This window comes from Zootermopsis nevadensis, unplaced genomic scaffold (genome assembly GCF_977971745.1).
Source record: "Zootermopsis nevadensis isolate Lab colony 2312 unplaced genomic scaffold, Znev_1.0 Znev_ptg000013l, whole genome shotgun sequence".
Classification (NCBI taxonomy): domain Eukaryota; kingdom Metazoa; phylum Arthropoda; class Insecta; order Blattodea; family Termopsidae; genus Zootermopsis; species Zootermopsis nevadensis.
In genome coordinates, this window is record NW_028259145.1 from 2,780,926 (window position 1) to 2,801,398 (window position 20,473).

The following is a 20,473-nucleotide window of genomic DNA, read 5'->3' on the forward strand; positions in this document are numbered from 1 at the left end:
AGGAATCAGCATCCAAGCCAGAAAATGTACGAACAAGCGTATAAATAACACAAACTTAAAATAAATGCAAAAAAGTAAATGTTTAAAAAATTAAATGAATCACAAACATGAAAATAAATGTAAAGTCATTCCGTAGTCTTCCAGTGTGCAGTGTAAACGTTAGCTCAGAAGCAGGAGAATCCAATCAGAAGAAAATTAAAGAACGTAAAATAAGAGAACACAAAGCATAAAATAAAGTAAATTAAACAAATTAAACGCCACATACATAAATATCAATCATAAATAAAAATAAAAAATCAAATAAACAGTTAAAACATGCTTATAAATTTTCAGCTTTCAAAATAAGTAATATTAGATGGATGAAATTTTATACAGCAAAATCATTTAGAAACGGGAGTCAGGAACTTCAATCATAAATGACCACTCTAGTCAGTCACAAGCGTTGGTAGATCACCATTCTGGAAGAACTGCTCATCCTGAAGAAAGAATCCTCTAGAAGTTATGTATTAAATTTATCTCGTGCAGTCAGTGTACCAACTTATGTTAGAACTGCATGCGTTCGAAACACTTCCTACCTTCGTTCTACATAGCAGACGTTCAAGAAGCCAACTATTAACTAAATTACACTATACAAACAACCAGGGCCTTGTAAGAGTACAACATGCTTGCATCTCAATAAAATCTTCTCGGGCGATCAACTGCGTCAGATGGTTAAAAGAAGAAACTAACGTTTCAGGGACCATCATCAGGGTTCAGATGTTGACATCCTCTTTTAACCAATTGATGCGGCTGATAGCCCGAGAAGATTTTATCGAGTTACAACATTTTTGGCAACAACCACCTTCAATTCTGAAAGCAGTTGTCTTTGTTCTGCTCTAAGGCAAACATGTATACAGTTCAAAGACCACGGAATAACAACTGAATTATACAATTATTAATAATGGGTATTGAATAGAATACTGTTATCCTGGGGATCACTAAGGAATGGTTTTTATGCTGGTGGATATGAATGTTTTTCGTATACAAAGAAATGTTCTTAGGTTAACATATAGCCAGCAGACCTTAATTTCTCAAGGCTACTACTCTAATCTACCTTCTCAATGAGATCAATGCAAGCCAGCAAATCCATGCCAAAATCAATGAAAGCCCAATTGATTCCCTCCTTCTTGTACTCTTCTTGTTCCAGCACAAACATGTGATGGTTGAAGAATTGTTGAAGTTTCTCATTGGTGAAGTTGATACACAGCTGCTCGAAGCCGTTGAACTACAACATCACTTTGTGTTATTTACGTATCTACAGCACAAATGCGTTATGTTACGAGAAAGCTATGCCTACTGCAAAGCGTGAAGCATGCTGTGAATCCTACAGAATTTGTTTGTTAATATTCTTCACGTCTACATGGCCTCATTTTAAATTTACAAATGTAAACTAAGGGAAAAGTGTATTACGGAATGTTGGGTATAAATAGAATAATTATAAAGATATCCGTCTTCTGGGTTGTTGCGCTGTGTAGTCTAGTCGATGTTTACCAACGTTTCAGAGGTCATACTGCCTGCGTCATCAGAGTATGAAGATTTCTGTCTTCTGGGTTGTTGCGCCGTGTAGTCTGGTCGATGTTAACCAACGTTTCAGAGGTCATACTGCCTCCGTCATCAGGGTGATGACGGAGGCAGTATGACCTCTGAAACGTTGGTTAACATCGACCAGACTACACAGCGCAACAACCCAGAAGACGGATATCTTCATACTCACCGCTGTGAGAACCTCAAGTCTTACACAGAATAATTATAAGTTGCTCAAAGCATATTTCAGAATTTTCTCTATGTTTTGATCATATGCAGTTTGTTATACTATTTTCTATGAAATAATATGTTTGGCCTATACCTGTAATTCTAAACGAACTTGCGAGTTATTATAATTTGAAATTGTGGAATGTAAATTTTATATGCATATAATACAACCATTTACGTTTGGGTTGTAAGTTTTCAGTTAACCTACAAACGAAGAAAAGTTAGTCCAATCTTATTTATGATAGTATAGCAATCTACCCAAGCAACAAAACACCTTTCCCATTTTTTTGGGTTCTTTATGTAACTACAGATACAAAAAGACGTAGAATTAGCCCAGAACACATTAGAAACAAACTACGTGTGTTGGCAAAAATAGATACTGTACTATAGGCCTAAATCAAGTAGTACATTTTGAAACACGAATTGAAAGTGACTTATAGTAAATTATTAAATAAATCTGAAAATAAGTGCATTCTCATTCAGTTTTCTCAGCATCCATATTCTTTTGTTACTGAAAATAAATATATAATTTATTTTTATCATTACAGAAGCCGAGAAAAGTTTAACCAAGTGTCGTATACGACAATAAAATACTAAATTTAGTTTGATTATGTAATGCTTATAAAGGGATCCAGATTTATGATGAAATGAATACAGATGTGACAAACCTGACTGAGATAAATTCGATTACTCATTACTTATACACATAATATATGCAATAATATTTCAGATAAATTATTGAAGATACATCTAATATGGGAATGTGGTACATTTCACCGGCTCTCTAAAAGTATAAAAAACAATTATCACTTCAATAAATAAAAGTCTGCAAGTAGAAACACCATGTCGAAACTGAAGCTTCCTAGAAAAATAAATTGTAGAACTCGATGTTTCTGTGACATATATACGTTCAACATGCAAATACCTGCCAATCTACTGCAACTCCATTTCCTTAAGAATTAGATGAATCATGCATTCATTTTGTGTATGATAAGATTATTTTTAAAACACGTTATAAATAGGTAGTGACTATATCAAATTCTAATATTTTTTTGGTTTTTGCCATCTTTCAAAATTGATGTATAAAAGAAATAATTAAGTACTGTTTACACTTACATTCAAAGGCATGTAATTTAAAAACCAAGTTACATCTGTTTAATTCTGAAATATTGAACTACAAAGAGAATATATTTAGACTACTACTTTAAATTGCTGTAGTTTACTGTAATTGGAATTCCACTTTGAAAGTTAATATCATTATTAAATATGCTTTCCTACATTAATAACTTACGTCGAAGATCTCGAAACCGGCAATATCCAGTACACCGATGAAGTGCTGTCTCTTCTGCTTTGTGTCCAGAGTCTCGTTACACTTCTTTACCAACCATTTGAACACCCGATCGAACATACCCTTGGACATGGCACCCACAGAATACGCGACCTAAAATATTAAATTAATATATAATTTTAAGTCATTTTAAAAAATTCTAAGCAATTTTAAGATCTCGAAGTAATATTCTTCTTGAGATATAATTCACTTATTATTTAGGGTTTGCTTTGAAGCATAAACCTATGGTTAACAGAAAGTTTTAGATTTCGGGCTGTCACGGAAGTTTAATGACGAGTGGATCCCTTTTCTGGCCCATGAAGGTACAGAATTCATCGCTTGTGAATCGAAAAATGCACCACTTAGAAATGAACAGTACGAGTTACATCACGACCCGTATTTTTTTGAAGATAAATAAGAATTGTGTCTAAGAGAACAGAAAATATTCCGTCCACATTGATTGTATTTTCAGTTGTTTAGTTAGAAGAATTTCTTTTATTTTATTATTTTAAGTGATCTAAGATGATAGTTTTTATAGTCTAAGTCCATTAATTGATATCACGAACTAATAATAAATGTTGGAGACTATCTGATGGTATGTAAAACTTAATTACTAAGACATTTCTTCATTAAATCGTTCAGGAACTTCTTTTTAAAATCATAAAAAAAAAAAAATTTTGACTTCCAGTGTACAAATAATATAGGCTACTTCTTGACGGAAATTATCATTTTGAGAAAGGATTTGATGGGACAGGTAACTCCAAGGGCAGGGCTTGAATCACTTCCCTTACCTGGTCCGAAATAAACGAACCGAAACTCGAACATCATCCGTAGTTACATTACCAACAGAATGTTATAGTCTTGTTATAAAGAACTCTAAATATAAGCCTATAAGTATTGAGGTAAACCTGAAGGTTTATGCGTGCTACAGTATACACGGACGATGCACAGTGTCCAGAATAAAAGTCATGGCTTACTACAAGGATACATAGATTTTTTTCGATTATAAATGAACCCTGTCTCTTCAAAATCAAAGTATGTAAGATACCTTAGTTTTTAAAGCTATTCGTTTATTATACAGTATACTATCATTGGTGAATTCGTATTAAATGATAAATATTAAGCTCTATTTTGTGTTTTTTCCCCAACATTCAATGGTTTAATAATTTCGTAGCGGAGGATGAAATGCTCACCTGATCCTTGTTCCTACCCTGGGTCACAAATTCGTTGCCGACCTTTATCCTGGGCTTCAGGAAGTTCTTGTAAAGTTCCTCAACTTCTGTTCCCAGAAGCTTAGCTACACGTGCTCCTTCCTGTAGGTCACAAAGAGCACAGATTACTGACCGTTAGAACCAGGTAATAACAAACTCATGTACACAAATACACATATACGTTGAGTGCATACTCTTACATACATATAAAATATAAAAGCATATATCACGTAATTTTAAATGTAGGACTAAGAAGTGATAAATATGAGGAATGCATAAAAATTAAAGAATGATCTTCATATTATATTTGCAAGGTCAAAGTGACACAGTCCGGTCGAGATATCACAGGCCACCGGTATCGATAAAATATCCGACTACCTCTTACGTCATCATAACCTCTTTCTTTACAGAGGCTTCTGCCCTACACTTAGCGGACTCAGAAGCTTCTACTGATTCCGTATGCGTGCACGTAACAAATAATGTTAACCAACGTTTCAGAGGTCATACTGCCTCCGTCATCAGAGTATGAAGATTTCTGTCTTCTGGGTTGTTGCGCGGTGTAGTCTGGTCGATGTTAACCAACGTTTCAGAGGTCATACTGCCTCCGTCATCAGAGTATGAAGATTTCTGTCTTCTGGGTTGTTGCGCTGTGTAGTTTGGTCGATGTTAACCAACGTTTCAGAGGTCATGCTGCCTCCGTCATCAGAGTATGAAGATTTCTGTCTTCTGGGTTCATGCGCTGTGTAGTCTGGTCGATGTTAAGCAACGTTTCAGAGGTCATACTGCCTCCGTCATCAGAGTATGAAGATTTCTGTCTTCTGGGTTGTTGCGCTGTGTAGTCTGGTCGATGTTAACCAACGTTTCAGAGGCCATACTGCCTCCATCATCAGAGTATGAAGATTTCTGTCTTCTGGGTTGTTGCGCTGTGTAGTCTGGTCGATGTTAACCAACGTTTCAGAGGCCATACTGCCTCCGTCATCAGAGTATGAAGATTTCTGCCTTCTGGGTTGTTGCGCTGTGTAGTCTGGTCGATGTTAACCAACGTTTCAGAGGTCTGACCGACGTTGGTAAACATCTACCATACTACACAGCACAACCCTGCAGAAGACAGAACTCTTCAATTTTAAAAGTTCATTTCGCGTGATATTCTGAAGTGAAATTAAAGACTGGTTGTTGGAGGGGGTCCTCGATGACTTACCTCTGTACCATCAGCCTCGGCTTGTTCTTCTCGACCCCTCTGCTTGAACTTCATGCCACCCATGTGCATTACAGAGGCAGTGATCTTGTACACGTTATCCTTCTCTTCTTGGGTGAAACCCAGCACATCAAAGGCTTGCTACATGAATAAAAGTTTGCATTACAAAAGGGACATGTTTGTTCCTGACAATTTTTAGAATATACAAGCTGTCCCAAAAACATGTAAGCACACATTCAACAAATTAAATATATTTTAATAAACTTAACCATTAATACGTCATCATTAGTACTTGATAAAACAGCAAATCTAGTGTAGTTGACTGACAAGCGGCCATCAAAATGTCCGTTGTATTTATATCTTTTTGGGACATTCTGTATTAGGAAATCTTTCCCACAATATTTATTATGTTAATTGATAATTTTCTTTGGAATAAAATTGAATATTTTTATTTAAAGAAATTTAAATAAATTTGTAAGAGTTACCACCTAGTAAAAACAAGCTGAAAGCTATTTGATTATATTATATACAATTATTTACAATGAGTGTTGATACATTAAGTGAAGAAAGAAATCTGTACATAAAAATTGCAGCAACATTTACAGCCCAGCAGCTTAGTCAGAACACACACACACAAGCTACCTAAGCATAATCACTGTGTGATTCATTCGTAGTTTATTGAACAATGCTTTTTCAACTGCTTAAGTTATGTAGCGTTCAATGATAAGATTATTGGTAAATAACGAACAAGACATAATTTGGAAAAAAAAAAATATGTCGTGCCCTACTTTAAAGTACTCTAGCGACATTTTCTGGCTTCCTGGAAGAAAACCATAACACCCATTCTAACTGAATAGAAGTAACAATGTTTTGGTGAATATTAAGCATGTTGCTGTATTAATACGTCATAGCATGAAATTAAACTTTAATATAATTTACTCACAGAATTTTTAAAGAATACCAAGCACAGAAGTAGAGTGGGCTCAAAACATAAATTGATGGCAGTGACAAATCTTTCGTCTTCAAATATCATAGAATATATGAATGTATTACTAATTTATTTATCTAATCACTGCTCGTAATAACTGTTTAAAAAATATTTAGGAAATTTTTCACAAAAAATAAATATATTTAGTATAAACAGATCAACTTGCCATGCATTAGCACATTATTTGTATGTCTCAGCCCAGAACACAACGTGGACTTAGGAAACAACTTATAGATATTAAATTCGAAAGTAAAATGCAATGAAATCAGCCTTAAGGACTTTCACGTAGAGGAAAAATTATTTATAATCTGACGTTTTAATTTTCTTTGAAGTTTATAGAATTTTAACAGGATAAAAACAGGAGACTATGGTGAAGACAAAGTAATAGTATCATTACTCTAACATTATAACTAATCCTATAATATTTAAATTCGTTTAATAAAGTGTCTGCCAACAGCAGGAAGGCATTGACAGGCAAACACTAAAAAATACATAAAACATAATAATTAGATAATATAAATTATGAGAAAGGTAAAGTTAAGAGGTTATTTACAGTAGATTCAGATGGAATATTATATAAAATGTAAAAATTATCAGTCGTGAGAATCCCTCGGTTTTACTTACGTCAGTCAATTGTAATTCTTCGCCATCGTCAACGTTTGGAATGGTGATTTTACCCTGAGACACGTTGTAGTAGTCATAGATGTTTTCGGACAACATACATTTGTCTGCGAGACAGACAAGCAGATAGCTCAGCAAGCGCCCAGCTCGTGCAAAGGTGCTCTCGGAAGGGGGAAAGGATTTTGACGTGGTCGGTAACATCGGAAGGTCCTTTTGTTTACGGAAAATGGAAGCTTCGAATACTCGAGATTTCAGTGTTAGATTGAGTTTTATGAATTCACTACACAAGTTCATTCAAGATGGAGTCGACTCTTAAGTAATCTGTGAGATTTTTAGCAACAGATAAAGAAGGAATATTAAATGTGATTGGAAGATTTGTCTTAAAGTTATGAATTTTAATCTGTATAAGAATGCAGATTTGTATGAAAGGCAGGGAAATCTTACTTACATATGTAATAAAGAATATTTAGATTTCACAGTCCTTTAATTATTTTGTTTAGTGATAAAAATATTAAAGTTATTTTGATTTGATTTTAATAAAATAATTATCTAAAAATTATAATTCAACTCTCAGAAACAAGTTTACTTAGATTTTGTATTTATCTAATTATCCTGCAATGTTCTGTTCAAAGCAAATATTGTCTGTAAGTTTTTTTTATAATTTTTAGGTCGTTCATAAATATTGCATTGTGTTTGAGGGAGTATCAGTGACAAATGGAATACGGGGACAGGAGTTGGGTTACTGGTGTCTGATCGTTAGGAATGTGAAATGCAGATCAGGCGTTAGGCGTTATGGCAACATGTAATATATACACGTAATACATAAGCACAGCAATTATTAATTATACAGCGAAGGCAGCAATATTAGGTATATTTTAAGTTAATTAGAATAAATATAAGCGTACTGTCCTATATAAAGAAGTCATTGAAAATTCATTTCTCCTTTACATATTTTGGTGTATAGACTCACAGGTTTGTTACTATGATTAATTCTGAGGAAATTTATATAGAATAAAATCTCTAGATCAATACGTATCCGAAGTAATAAGGCTCATCTTATATATCAGATACGGAAATCAAGTAAAATTGTTTTGTCCATTTTAGAAAATAATACTCCCATCTGGCCGTGCTGTAGAAACTATTGTTATTAACATATTTATATAATCTTTCGAATAAAAACAAATTTAAATATCAAAGTATAGTGGTCAGGATGGTGACAGATTTGTTTTAAAAATAGTCAAATATTTATGACTATGTTGATAATGATTGCCACTTAAAAATTGTAGTAAAATGAGAAAGTTAATCACACACGAATGCCACTGGATCAGCGCATTCAATATATCAGTGACTCTATTTATATAGGAAAGTAGTGTGTTACATTTTGCTTCGCGTTCTTAAGTATATTTGTACAAGATTAAGAATATCCAACAGAAATGGATACAATATAGTCTTAACTCCTGTACATTTTATGCACCTGATAGCATATAATTCCACCCATAATTATCTGTTAAATACAGGACAAACTTGGTGTTTGAAAATTCTTTAATAAGGAGATAAGGAGGACAATTATTTAAATAAGAACAATAATAGGCAATTGTTTTAGTTCAAGGATAAAGACGTTGAAATTAACCCTCTTCGCCGAAAGAGCGAAAAGTAATATCATATTAATTCCGTAAGAAGTTGGAAGGTTAGTTTTGTCAATGTCAATTCATCATAATGAGACGACATAATAACTGAGCATCAAAAGATGAATAATGTCTTTAGTGATTGGCTTATAAGGGTGGGAGGTTTTTCGAATTTATAACTTAACAAGACATTTTCCTAGAAAATGAATTATTTTGGTTCGACGGGACAAGTCTGTTACTTCACTAGACCACTGAACAAACATCTTCAGATTTATTTTCGAGATCTTATAAAACGGGATGTAGTTTACATCTGAAACAGACAGTAAGTCTTAAGACTATCTAGACCTAATAAATAATCAAATTTAAATTATTTAGTTTTTATTAATTTTGATATAACCCACAAGAAATATATTTTTAAATACAACAATTTTCTCAGTAAGTAAAAATAGAACTTACATAATACTACGAAATGTAATTTTGGTTGGTTATGCTTTTACATTTATGTTGTCTCTACAGTGATCCCAGTCAGGTTATTTTATTGTCGATATAGAAATATAATTAATTAGTTATAAGCTACGGTAAGCCTATCTAGAGATAATATATGAGTGGAATTCTCATTACGTATATTTAAATTCGACATTACACTGAAATCACTCACAACAGTAAGCGTTAAAGAAACATTTATTGGAAATCAAGTTAAATGCTCCTCAAGTAATTAGTAGTATTAAAATTAAAATCAAATCAAGAATCTGGGCATACTATAAGATAAACTTTGTTCATAAGTTACAATTCCGAAACGTACAGACCCTCTAACAAACAAGAAAGAGTGTCTGTATGTAGTCGTTCTTATGACAAAGTGTATCCTTTATAATATTGCCTATGTTAACGTGGCAAAGCATAATACAATACAGCCTCATTAAAATTTACCAAAATTGAAATCTTTACAGCATATCATAGTTCAAGGTTGATAAAATTTAGTAAAGAATGCCACAGCAGTGTGCATTGTTCTATGCTTGGCCTCAGAAATTTCACGAAGCTTAAGCAAAATTATGTAAATATTTTAAAACGTTCGAGAGAGAGAGAGCAGAGATCACTAGACAACAATGCAAAATATAATTTCCCTTTTATGTCCATGATGTTGAAAAAACTTTCACTCATTATGCTAGGAAAATAAATATTGTCACAATTATTTACAAGGGTGTCGATTTACTTTTAAACGCTCTACAGATCAGTACGTTAAATAACGGTATATCTTAATAATGATAAAATTCTAATAAATACCTCAAGATTATAGTTTTAAGATTCAATCTCTCCTTAGAATATTAACACTTTTCAAGTAAATGCAATTCGGCTTCTCGACCAAAATCGGATTTATTTGAAAGTTAGTTATAATTAACAGTGACACAAGACACGATATCAAGTACTCAAACTATCTACCAAGGTAACCCAAATTTAATCTTTTTCGACCCATGCCCTATTACAGTCTGGCGCAGTTAAGCCTTTAAACAGATTTTAAGGCTGCTGAATAGCATTGCATTCAGAAACACCTTCATGTTAAACTGTTGTTCACTAATTTTTAAGTCCAAAGGGAGTAGCATTTTATGCAAATCTAGTCAAATTCTTTAAACATATATTTAGCAGGAAAATATATTTCACATTGTGAAACAAGCAAAATAAAAATATATTGTAAATAACATAGACATAAAGCACGAGAAAGCTGCGAATACAAAAACATTGATTAAAGCGAAACAATACATAGACAAAGGCACTTCAGACTTGGCGAAGCTCAGCTGCGAGATCAGAAACGACGTGATGATGTCATAGGCGTCAGTCCGGCGTCAAAAGTCAGGTTGTCTCCATGCAAACTAGACTAAGTACTGATGCATGCTTACAATCATAACTATCACGACTAGCAACAGCGAAGGAACATTCTGAAAATTCTTTGAAATCTTTCACGTAGGCCTAGTATTTGTATTTTCGACACTTCTTAGAATTTCAAAATTTTAATTTTCTACAGATCTCTTTATATTTTATCAGATAATTGAAGCTCAATATATATGCCTAAGTAAAATAAACGTATATATATGTATAACACCCCACAGTTTATAAAATTAAAATTATTAAACACAGTAATTAACCAAGGAATCATGATTATATACGAAATGTGGTAAAAGGAAATGAATTATATTTACTTTAAAAATGATGATAGGGGTAGAGAATTCGCAAAAGCGATGCTAGAATTTCACTTTTATCAACTCTTGAATCATCAGCTGAGATTATATAAAGAATAATCTTAGATGAGAAGTCAACGATAATGATTAAGATATTTAAAGAATGGTTATGGATTACGCAGGGCACTGGACAATAATCATTACAAGTAGGGAATAAGATCCCAGTCGAGATTCAAACGGGATATTTCGCTAATACCAAATCTACAATCACAAAATTAAATTTAATTATATGTGGAGAGCTATAAGTGGATATGTAAAATACAGGCTAAGTACTTTATCCAGAATTCAAATAATGACATAAACATCGAGCAACAATATCTGAATAAATACAAATTTCTTTTGAAATTACACGGAAATAAACATCGGCTAATGTTCAACCCCGTTTCGAAATTTAAAAGAACAAATATCAAAAGGAACATAAAACAAGTTAGACATTGCGACTGTTTGCCAATTATTTGTAAACTCAAAATGCTTACACTCTTATGATTATTATATTTTTGTTTCAATACATAATCCACGTACTTGGTCGTCAATATTTTAAGTGTGTGTTATGAACTAAATTCAATTATTCAATTGAATACGCAAAATTAATTCTGTCATATGTCTTGAATTTTAATATACACATAATTTTAATTAATTGTTCAAGAGTTTATTTTATATTGTGGAGAGGAGGGTTACAAATCAGTAGATAATGCAATAACAATTTAACATACACTCAGGTTTAAATCAACAGACCACACATAGGAACACAGCACACAACATAAAATGACAAGAGTGAAATTGTAGTTAATTGCGTTGATATTTATATATAGAATATAGCAAAAAGTCCTCTATGAACTGTCAATTTCGTATCATAAATATTACGTCGTGTACCACAGCGTACGCTATTAGAAATTATTCTGTAGCATTAAGTAAGAATGGAGGACACAAATTTCTAAAATTGAATGATATGAATCTCGTATTTTACTTGTACTAGTAAAATATTATATAGTTAAAATATTTTATGACTAGGCAAACATACATAATCAAATTACGTACAGGATAAACAATGATCCACAACCACATTTATTAAATTTATAATAAAAATATCTAAATATTTAATTCATTAAAAAAACTTTAACACTAGCATTTGTTAAAATATGAATAACAAAAGCATACCGGCAAGCAAGCGCCTTTGATTATAATTCAATTTCAATCACAGACGAACTCACGGGACAAGCTCACTTCAGCTACGTACAAGTGCAAAAGCGAACGGCGTGTATCACCCGGAGAGCGCACAAGAACTTACGCGCGAGACGGAAACGGTTGCACGTCGCCCGAGCTGTGACACGTAAAGCATCTACACCAATTATTTATTTACAGCTAAAACAAAGGCAGAGGAAGAAGGCAAACGCTCAGCGTCGCACAAGCGACAACTTACATCCGTGATGCTCATTTCCTCTCCATCGCTTAAGCCGGCAATCTCCGTCTTCCCCTGAGACACGAAGTAATAGTCGTGGATGTTGTTGGAAAGGAGGCAATTCTCTGTACAGGAGTAAGACAGGTGACAGAATCGTTCAGTCTAAACACGACCTGCCTTTGGTTTACACATAAACAGAAGCAAGGCTCATCATCGGGAGGTCCTTCCATCCCAAGATTGTAAGGGAAAATTAACGATGTACAATACGCGAGATGTATTTCACTGCAATTAATTTTTCTTGCTAAGCCCATATGTTTTATTTAAAATATTTATTTTCAAATTATTATAGAATTATATTGATTGCATAATCGAAAACTTCAACAGTTAACATGTTTTAAAGATTAACCGTAGGATCTTATAATAATCCCATTTGTAGTATTTGTTTTTAACTAATTTTTATCCAGTGTTATCCTGCTTTCAATAATCTTCCATGACTATTATACAAATTGATAAGATTTTATAATATTCGAGGCTTTAACTCCAGAAACTGAGCCTAGAATAGTGAGAAACAGGATCATTATAAAGAAAGTTTAACGGATTCCCTGGAATCCTGCTGGAAATAAATTTGTTAAATTAAAATAAATAATAGCAGAATATCCACCTAACGTATTGTACATCGCACATAAAAGTCCTGGCTCAAAGTCACATATTCGAAGCCAGAACGAGAATTAATAAATACAACAAGTTCAAAGTACTGGGTTGGGCTGTCTCCATTTCCCACCTGAATACTGCCAATATCAAAACAATCATGACGCACACAGTGTTTCTACTTCTAAACTACGGAATTCATCTTGCTGTCACACCGAGCTGTAACCACACCGGCCACTTACATCAGTCAACATCCCTTCTTCACCGTCATCCAAATTAGGGATCGTGGTCTTGCCCTGGGATACGTAATAATAGTCGTGGATGTCGTTGGATAGTGCGCACATTTCTGTTGGGGTTTGGAACAACAGTGGTTAAAAAGGGGGGGTACATGTACCGTGCCAAGGATATAAAACCAAAATCAGTTGGGTTGTCTCCAGTTCCCACCTGGGATGAAATTACTCATGTGCAGGACAATGAAGAAAACGAGTCTTAGTAAGGGAAAAACACATTTGCATCTTACCAGGACGACAAAAATGACAATTTTGGTCTATTTATATAGGAACGTAAAGATAACTACACGAGCACGACACGAGCACGACACGACACGAGCACGACATGAGCACGACACGAGCCCTTGCCGATTTTTCAGAAAATATTATTCAACGTTTTTCGATGGAACTGTTTAGGAAAAATATCGTTGGAGACGTAAGTTGGGCGAGACTCTTTCGTGGAACGGACGAGCTTAGGAGTCAATATAAACAGTTCCATTGAAAAACGTTGAATAATATTTTCTGAAAAATCGGCAACGGCTCGTGTCGTCATCTTTACGTTCCCCTATAAATAGACCCTAATTTCAAGTTTTGCAGTTACTCTAAGACCTCAGTTTAAAGGTCATTGAATATGGAATAATTTTATTTCAGTCAATATCGATGCCTTAAAGTATGCAAATGAGTTAACTATGTTTATATTATGTGGATGCATGTAGAATGTTACGATGTGGGGGCATTCACAGACTCCACCAAGATGTCCATACCTATGTGGAAGATGAAATGAATTATAAGAATCCATCTACAGGAGAACGTGCAGGGGGGCTACTTCAGAATGTACAAAAACCAGAGAAGGAAACTCGGCACCAGGTTTTAAAAATAAAAAATCCGAGTAGGGAAGTCTCCTATTCCCACCTGATCAACTACACAAGACAAGCCACTATAGGATTCATACAAAGGTCACTGACGTCAATACTTCTAAATGAGAAGGTTAACTAGTCTCCCCATCAGAAGACTCAACCGTTCCTGACCGGTCAACCACGGGGTCCACCGGCCAACTTACATCAGTCAACTGCAATTCTTCGCCGTCATCCACATTTGGGATCGTGGTCTTGCCCTGAGACACGTAATGGTACTCGTATATGTCGTTGCTCAAAGAACACATATCTGTTGAAGTTGGGAAGAAATATCATCAAAGCGGCAAAACTGATTTACGGTCTCCTCAACACTTAACATTCTCCTACAAAACAGATTATGGGAGTCCTTCAAGCAGAATTTTCTTACATCCACTGAGACTAATTATTATTGGATTGGGGTTGTAAATATTGTCCATTTAATGCATTGTACATATATTTATGACTTAATTACTGGTCTGTTATTGTCTGTGTTTGGCCGTCGAACCACTGAAGATCACTGCACTCTGCATTCCTGCAAGATTTATTCTCTAAAACACAATTTATATTAATATGGCAGGTATAATAGTTTAAAATGTGCGTCTTAGTAACCACTTTACCCTTGTACCTGAAATTATTCAAGTACTATTTATTTAAGAACCTGAAAATAATTCCTTAAAACTTCAAGATGCTGAAAGTTTACCCACGAATCTTTACGAAAGGCAATATTAAAATAAATTAAACTTATCACATATTACAGTTTTAATAAGTGACTATAATTTTACGGCTGGAAGGCATATTAATTAAGTGAAACGTAAATAGACCTACCTTTCACTCCAGGGACTGAGCCGGACATAATCTGGTAGAAAATATGGTAGGATCGCTCAAGAGACTGCTGAGATATGACACGGGCCTTCTCCAGCAGATCTGCAAGACAAGTGAATGGGATTATAACGTGTTTTTGAATAAATTACATAATTTACTACGTAATGTTGTAAGTAATACATTTGCTACATAATTTATGTAGCTGTAATCAAACTCCATGCAATGAAGGCATAATTCGCAACGTAGTCAGTATTATGCAAATGTGTGGTCAGTTTTAAAAGTATGTGTTTTAAACGAGACGCAGAATCGATCTTTTGTAACGGCGAAGAAAACAATTCATCTCACTGCTGCTCGCAGATTTTAACTAAGCTGTCCCAGCGCAAAATAAGGGTTCTTGTTACTAAAATTTTACAATCACAGTGAAAACGTAGATTTTTAAGTGAAATTTTTTTTGTTTAATTGTTTCACTGTTATAAGTGAATAAGACGTAGAGAAATTTGACTAAGAAAATTTTTCGATACATTTGTTCTACATTTATTTATCAACAAAATAAATTAAGAAACTTGTAATGTAATAAGTGAAAACATGTTATCTACAGTAAAGTCTTCATTATTAATGATAATGCTTAATAGGTCCTACTTTTAAAATTGAGACCTCTGTACACTTTAGTGTATAAGGCAAATTCATTTGGTGTACGTATATTGTATTAGAATAATCAAGAAACACTTTGCTGTTTTTTACAGAGCAGCTAATTATTTTACGACGATTACATGAAGCCAGCAAAGTGTCCTAGAGACTATTTGACTCGCCCAATATTCTCATTGTCATAGAATCAGTCGTATTTCTGATCCGCACGCAGAGTTCAGAGTAGAAACTTTCATAAGAAAGACTTGTTATTTTAAATAATTACAGATTAAAAGAATAATATGGATTATACCAGAAAATAAGGTAGGAAAGTTTCCGTTCTGAAATCCTCTCACCATTAGGCTCCAACATGAAGAGGGTAATTTTGATGCGTGTCATTAAACTTTAATCACGAATAACAGCCCTCACTAACACAACAAACACACAGCTGTCTGGTGTCACGACGCCATTAGATTATTAAATTAAATTATGGCCTCTTCAATTATTAATAAACTCAACTAAAACCTACGAAACTATGTGAGAAATTTGAAAAAGTATAGAAATTAGGGATTTAACAACCAGTAATTAATCTAAATATTCAAAAATGTACTGTGCATTACCAACTCACGTAAAGATTATAAATATTATTAATAACAAAAAACCAATGCTACTTTTGTATCAGGTCTCTTTATTAATAGGATTAATTTACCAACTAAATTTAGATTATATGTAATTATTAACTAAAAATAACAAATTTTTGTAAAAATTCCAAAAGTCACCTAGTGATATCGAAGTTATTTTACAAGGGTGGTAAAATTATAAATAAACGCATCCAATAGAAAGGGGAGTGAATTATATTCTTAGTGTAAGAATGGGATTGTTATAATTCTATGACAAATTTTCAAATTAAACTTACATGTTTCAATGTCAGCACCGGCCAGTTTACCAGCTGGACCAAAGTGAATACGGATGAATTTACCCTGCGAAAGAGCAAAATTATAAACAATTTTTAAATAAAACGTAGAATAACAAAATGTATAGTTTAAAGTTCTGAGGTGGAAATTCCGAAATATTTTAGTGCGGAAATACAGTAGCTACTAGTTGAAGTACTCACGAAACGAGAAGAGTTGTCATTTCGGACGGTCTTGGCGTTACCGAAGGCCTCAAGCACAGGGTTGGTCTGGACGACCTGGTCCTCCAAGCTTCCCTACAAAGTGAACAAACAGCACAGAATTAAAGACGGATTATAATAACAAAATGGCGAAGAAAGTGAGTGTCATGAATGATGCTACAAAATCTAACGAATATAAATAGAAGATTTCTGTCTTCTGGGTTGTTGCGCTGTGTAGTCTGGTCGATGTTAACCAACGTTTCAGAGGTCATACTGCCTCCGTCATCAGAGTATGAAGATTTCTGTCTTCTGGGTTGTTGCGCTGTGTAGTCTGGTCGATGTTTACCAACGTTTCAGAGGTCATACTGCCTCCGTCATCAGAGTATGAAGATTTCTGTCTTCTGGGTTGTCGCGCTGTGTAGTATGGTCGATGTTTACCAACGTTTCAGAGGTCATACTGCCTCCGTCGTCAGAGTATGAAGATTTCTGTCTTCTGGGTTGTTGCGCTGTGTAGTCTGGTCGATGTTAACCAACGTTTCAGAGGTCATACTGCCTCCGTCATCAGAGTATGAAGATTTCTGTCTTCTGGGTTGTTGCGCTGTGTAGTCTGGTCGATGTTAACCAACGTTTCAGAGGTCATACTGCCTCCGTCATCAGAGTATGAAGATTTCTGTCTTCTGGGTTGTTGCGCTGTGTAGTCTGGTCGATGTTAACCAACGTTTCAGAGGTCATACTGCCTCCGTCATCAGAGTATGAATATTTCTGTCTTCTGGGTTGTTGCGCTGTGTAGTCTGGTCGATGTTTACCAACGTTTCAGAGGTCATACTGCCTCCGTCATCAGAGTATGAAGATTTCTGTCTTCTGGGTTGTTGCGCCGTGTAGTCTGGTCGATGTTTACCAACGTTTCAGAGGTCATACTGCCTCCGTCATCAGAGTATGAAGATTTCTGTCTTCTGGGTTGTTGCGCTGTGTAGTCTGGTCGATGTTTACCAACGTTTCAGAGGTCATACTGCCTCCGTCATCAGAGTATGAAGATTTCTGTCTTCTGGGTTGTTGCGCTGTGTAGTCTGGTCGATGTTTACCAACGTTTCAGAGGTCATACTGCCTCCGTCATCAGAGTATGAATATTTCTGTCTTCTGGGTTGTTGCGCTGTGTAGTCTGGTCGATGTTTACCAACGTTTCAGAGGTCATACTGCCTCCGTCATCAGAGTATGAATATTTCTGTCTTCTGGGTTGTTGCGCCGTGTAGTCTGGTCGATGTTTACCAACGTTTCAGAGGTCATACTGCCTCCGTCATCAGGGCAGAAGACAGAAATCTTCATACTCAAAGCTGTGAAAACCTCAAATCTTACATAAATATAAATATAAATAGCAGAAACAAATGAAGAATGATTAATGTTTTAAATCTTACTTACCTTCTTCTCTTTGGCTGCTTCTTCCTTCTTCGACTGACTGGCGCCTACTGTGGCGAAATACGCAATTACTTTCTTCGTGTTCTCAGTCTTACCAGCTCCGGACTCGCCACTGTGGACGCAGACAAAAAAAAGACGATAACACAATTGCAAAATTATAGGGCAGTTTCTTTCACAACAACGTTATTACTTATTCTATGACAATCTATATTTCATTAGTTGTAGTTCTTGAGAATAAGCGTTATGATTCTTCGAAAAACTGGAAAAGTCAATAAAGTCAGCCTTATATAATGATACAATAAAGTTACGATACATTAAATTTAAAAAAAAACATGGATTGCCGAATATTCAGATCTTCAATGTACAATAAAAATGGAGCAACTTGTGAGGTCATATTTTTCGTGTTAACGTGCGCCTAGTGACTTACACAAAGTGGGGCGAGAGGATGTGATAGTTTTCCGAAGGAAGACACGATCCATTCCGTACATGAAAATTTACAACGAAATACGGCAAATAAGTTGAATTATATTATTAAATTACTTTCTGCAATTTATTTCATGACAGAATCGATACGTTGAAATTAAAGGAAACAAATGTATTATAACAGAGACTAACATTCTAATATGACTCCACAAGTTTGTGGCACTGGTTGTCATTTTATCAACATTATAACGGATATTGTCAGTTTCCAGATGGTATGTCATCTACTTTATATTCTGTTTATTTAACGCCCTCAAGAGTTTGGATATACCACATTCATCCACTAATATAGTTTCGTTCAATTAATTTTATGTCCTATTTTAATGTCCACTCTGTGTCCCGAGGTTGCCGATGACAACATAACTCCCCCCCCCCCCCAGAGTCAGATTGCAGCCCCTTAACAATCTCATACCAGCGCAATCTCTTAGGGTGTAAGATAAAATACAAATGAAAATGTATTTGGATTACCCTCGACACAACTGTAATTTATTATTAGAATATTCAGTGTTAACACGTGTGACCACAATTTCGATATCGCCGGGATCTAACAGATAATTTAAATAATAAAAAAATGTATCGTAACAAATAGGCACGTGTTTGAAACGCTTCGACGATCATCTGCGCTCATGTCGTCAAGGTGCAATTGCACGTTCACAACACGTTGGGTGGCACGTGTCTGATGTGTTGGAATTTTTAAATTCAACATGAACTGCCAGGAGAATTATCAAACACTGTTTTGTATGATTTTAGAGTTTAAAATTTCCATATTTCTTCGGCCGAGCCAAATAATAAAAATTTTTTTATTTAAAAAAAAATAACAATAAAAACCTGAGGATGATGCAATAGCATCGAAACATGTTGTAAAATAATATGCGCTAAAATTGTAACATCGTAATAACGATGAAAAGCGCCAAATTTTAATTTTAACAACATTTTAAAAAAATCAAGTTTGTGTATAGACTGAAATAATAAATAAATATATAATAAATTTTTTATTTATTTTAAAGCATGTTCAATCGTAAGATATTGTATCACAATCAGATTCATCAAGTTGACCCCATACAGACAGACATAGATTGTTATTGTCTGTGACCCTGAACTATTTAATCCAGTGGTAAGTGGTTATACAGCCTTGACATGTTGTTTAACCACCTCCCCCCCCACACACATACACAAAAACTAAGCCCGTGAAATTGTGGACGAACTGTCAATGAACCTAAATATATGGACAAACATTTTTGTAAGCGTCTGTCTCTATTCTCGTCTCCTCAAAGACGTTTATTGTTTAATTTTTGATATTGGTTAAAATAGTTAAAACCTAACACTAACAAACACAAAGCCGAGGCTGTTGATGTTACATCGTTGTGGCTAATCAATTGTATTAAAAATGCAAACAATGGCCAACGTGTCATTTTGTTTGTACTGTTTTTAAATTATTATTTATATCCGGGTTGAAAATAAGAAATTTCTAGATATAATATTCTAATGTAAAATATATAATATTATCTTATTACTTACGTAATCAACATAGACTGGTTTTCGCGATCTGCAAGCAAATAAGAAATTTTGAATATAAGAAATACTGTGGAAAATTTGAAATATTAATTCTTTGTATCGTATGTATCAAAATTTTGTCAAGTCTACTAATTATACTAAGTCCATGTGGTTTTAAACCTATTTTCATTAAATTTCATATAAATTACATAAAATATGACGTATATTGGACTAAATTTTGTAATTATATAGTCAGCAGTTGGAAAACCTACTACTGGAATATTTTCATTAAAAAAGTACTCCACGTTTTGTCTTTAGCATAAGAATTATT

At 34.3% G+C, this 20,473-nt stretch overlaps 1 protein-coding gene across 50 annotated transcripts in view; it reads right to left on the bottom strand.

The window, feature by feature from the left end:
* Mhc (myosin heavy chain) overlaps nucleotides 1-20,473 on the bottom strand; it is an 80,510-nt gene that overhangs the window by 53,454 nt on the left and 6,583 nt on the right. For 13 of the 50 annotated variants that reach the window (XM_087348399.1, XM_087348403.1, XM_087348410.1 and 10 more), the window contains exons 4-12: nucleotides 20,167-20,194; nucleotides 18,172-18,280; nucleotides 16,759-16,851; nucleotides 16,561-16,624; nucleotides 15,024-15,122; nucleotides 12,410-12,513; nucleotides 5,528-5,665; nucleotides 4,312-4,431; nucleotides 3,083-3,232 (exon numbers count right to left, since the gene is read on the bottom strand). In XM_087348399.1, coding sequence (XP_087204525.1) covers nucleotides 3,083-3,232; nucleotides 4,312-4,431; nucleotides 5,528-5,665; nucleotides 12,410-12,513; nucleotides 15,024-15,122; nucleotides 16,561-16,624; nucleotides 16,759-16,851; nucleotides 18,172-18,280; nucleotides 20,167-20,194 — 905 coding nt within the window. Of the gene's footprint in view, nucleotides 1-1,093; nucleotides 1,265-3,082; nucleotides 3,233-4,311; nucleotides 4,432-5,527; nucleotides 5,666-7,136; nucleotides 7,241-12,409; nucleotides 12,514-13,278; nucleotides 13,383-14,365; nucleotides 14,470-15,023; nucleotides 15,123-16,560; nucleotides 16,625-16,758; nucleotides 16,852-18,171; nucleotides 18,281-20,166; nucleotides 20,195-20,473 lie in introns of all 50 variants that reach the window. The other 37 variants (XM_087348404.1, XM_087348430.1, XM_087348417.1 and 34 more) reach the window with 7 other exon arrangements.